The sequence below is a fragment of the Pezoporus wallicus genome, unplaced genomic scaffold (assembly GCF_028554395.1).
Source record: "Pezoporus wallicus isolate ANWC-B61680 ecotype Strahan unplaced genomic scaffold, APGP_CSIRO_Pwel_v1 contig_12879, whole genome shotgun sequence".
Classification (NCBI taxonomy): Eukaryota; Metazoa; Chordata; class Aves; order Psittaciformes; family Psittacidae; genus Pezoporus; species Pezoporus wallicus.
Genome location: NW_026636849.1, coordinates 1 through 2,449, shown reverse-complemented (window position 1 = coordinate 2,449; position 2,449 = coordinate 1). Strand labels below are relative to the sequence as shown.

General features: G+C 59.8%; 1 protein-coding gene across 1 annotated transcript; it reads left to right on the top strand.

Annotated features, from left to right (window-relative positions):
* Positions 1–205: 205 nt before the first annotated feature.
* TSPAN33 (tetraspanin 33) lies at positions 206–1,923 on the top strand (the record flags this gene model as incomplete). The annotated part of the gene is made up of 7 exons (XM_057401878.1): positions 206–296; positions 402–529; positions 631–705; positions 787–882; positions 999–1,127; positions 1,246–1,407; positions 1,587–1,923. Coding segments are annotated over 7 exons (783 nt in total), but the record flags the coding sequence as incomplete, so codon positions are not given.
* Between the last annotated feature and the right edge of the window lie 526 nt (positions 1,924–2,449).

The following is a 2,449-nucleotide window of genomic DNA, read 5'->3' as shown; positions in this document are numbered from 1 at the left end:
TGGAAGTGGGGACTTTCTGGAGGGGTGTTTCCGTGTTTCAGATCCCATCTTTGAGGAAGCTTCTTGCTTCCGACAAGCCACATCCCTGTGTTGGGCTCTGTGTCCCCTCCCCAGCCAGCTCCGTATGGGGTATACAAGGGGAGGCTGAGGCAGCAGGTCTGACCGTGAGGGCCCACTTCCAGCCCTGAATCCATGGGGATGGCAGCCAGTGGTGCCCACCCATGGTCTTGCTCTGCAGGTGATCTCCATGGTGATGGTGGCAGTGGGGGTCTATGCCTGGCTGCTGAAGCACGCAGGTGAGGTTGGGGGGCTTGGGGGGGACACAACACTGAGGCTCCTCAGTGCCCCCCCTGCTCTGGTGGGGGTATTGGAGGGCCGGTGGTGATGGCTCACCATGGCAGAGGCGACCATGGCATGCCTGGTGGTGGACCCCGCCATCCTCCTCATCGTGGTCGGTGTCCTCACCTTCCTCATTGCCTTCTGTGGTTGCATTGGCTCCTTACGGGAGAACATCGTCCTGCTGCAGGCGGTGAGTCCATGGGCACGTGGGGACCTCCCCTGGGCCACCCCACGGGACTGGGGCCACTTTGCTGTGATCCTCCCTGGCCATCGCACTCCTCTCGCCCGCAGTTCTCCATCTGCCTGGCCATCATCTTCTTCCTGCAGCTGGTCGCTGGCGTGCTGGGCTTTGTCTTCTCCGATAAGGTGACTGCTGGAGGGGTCAGGGGCTGAGGGACCCCAAGCCTGTCCCATTGGGTGGTGGCATCACTGATGTCCCTGTTGCAGGCACGCGGGAAGGTCAGTGAGATCATCAATGGTGCCATCATGCACTACCGGGATGACCTGGACCTGCAGAACCTCATTGACTTTGGGCAGAAGGAGGTGCGTGGTGTGGATCTCGTGGCTCAGGCTGAAATCCGTGAGGTCGGGGATGTCAGGTGACTTCTCTGTGGGGATTTGGGGTCGTGGTGAAGCCCCGTGTCCTCTCTCCATCACAGTTCAGCTGCTGTGGGGGTATCTCCTACAAGGACTGGTCCCAGAACATGTACTTCAACTGCACCACGGACAACCCCAGCCGGGAGCGGTGCTCTGTCCCCTTCTCCTGCTGCCTGCCGGATGACGACGAGGTGAGGCTGGTGTCCTCCTGGGAGATCTGCTCCTCCTCTTCCGTTCTGTGGATGGGGGCAGAGCTCCCAGAAGAGGCAGGGACCCCCCAGTCCAGCCGGGTGCGGTTTTTGTCCCCAGGTTGTCATCAACACCATGTGTGGACATGGCATACAGGCCATGGGCTATGTGGAGGCCAGCGCTGTCATCTACACCCATGGCTGCATCGACAGCTTGGTCAACTGGATCAACAGGAACCTCTTCCTGCTGGGGGGCATTGCGCTGGGGCTGGCAGCCCCACAGGTAACAGGGGGGCATTTGGGAGATACCTTAATGATGTGTCACACTGCAGCCCCAGGGGAGGCAGGGTTTGGGGTGGTGGGATGTTGTCCTTGCCAGGAGCCATGTCACCCACTTGTAGGACAGTGGGGTGATATCCTCCTGTTGTACCCCGTCATCTTCTTCCTCTCCCTCATCCACAGCTGGTGGGCATCCTGCTGGCTCAGATCCTCATCAGCCAGATCAGAGACCAGATCAAACTGCAGCTCTACAACCAGCAGCACCGGGCAGACCCCTTGTACTGATCCCAGTGCATCGCAGCGTCTGTCCCTGCCAGGACTTCCAAACCCTGGATCCGTAGGAAGAGCTGAAGGGACTTTGCTGGAGAAGAGGAAGGTTGGAGCTATGGATGCTGGATCTGGGCACTGTGGCTGGGCTTAGCTGGGACATACCAAGCTGCTGTGCCCTGTTTGGGGGACCAAACTGCTGTCTCTCTGTCTGTCCTGGGGGACTCCGAGCTGGTGTGCATATTGTGCTTGAAGCACTGGGATGTGCTTCCCATCTCCGGTGCCCTCTTGGAGATGGGCATTTGTCTGTCAGTTCGTCCATGCCCTGAGCTGCCTTTACCCGGGCCACTTCTGGCTCCAGAACTGGGTAAGTTCTTCCAATCACTGGTGCCACAAACCCCATTGGCATCCTGCGGGTGACCCATGAGACAGTTGAGGGCTTTGCTTGCTGGCTGGGAGCAGGAGCCATCAGCAGTGTGTCTACCTGGAAGAAAGAGGAAGAGGAGGGTGTCCTGCACAGTGCTGACCCGTGGGTGCTTCCTTAGCCCAGGGCTGGGGTCCCATCTCTGCCCCCAGGAGGGCTCAAACACCTCCATGGGATGCTGAACCCCTTGTGGAAGGGGGAATAAAGAGATGAGGCTGGGCCCTGTGGTCCTGTGCGGCTCTGTGTGGTGGTGACAGGACAATGGCGGGGGGGGACAGCACCGTGGCACTGGGGGACAAGGTCCTTCCTATGCAGCACCCCCATCACCTCAGTAGCGTTATGGCTGCAGCACCTC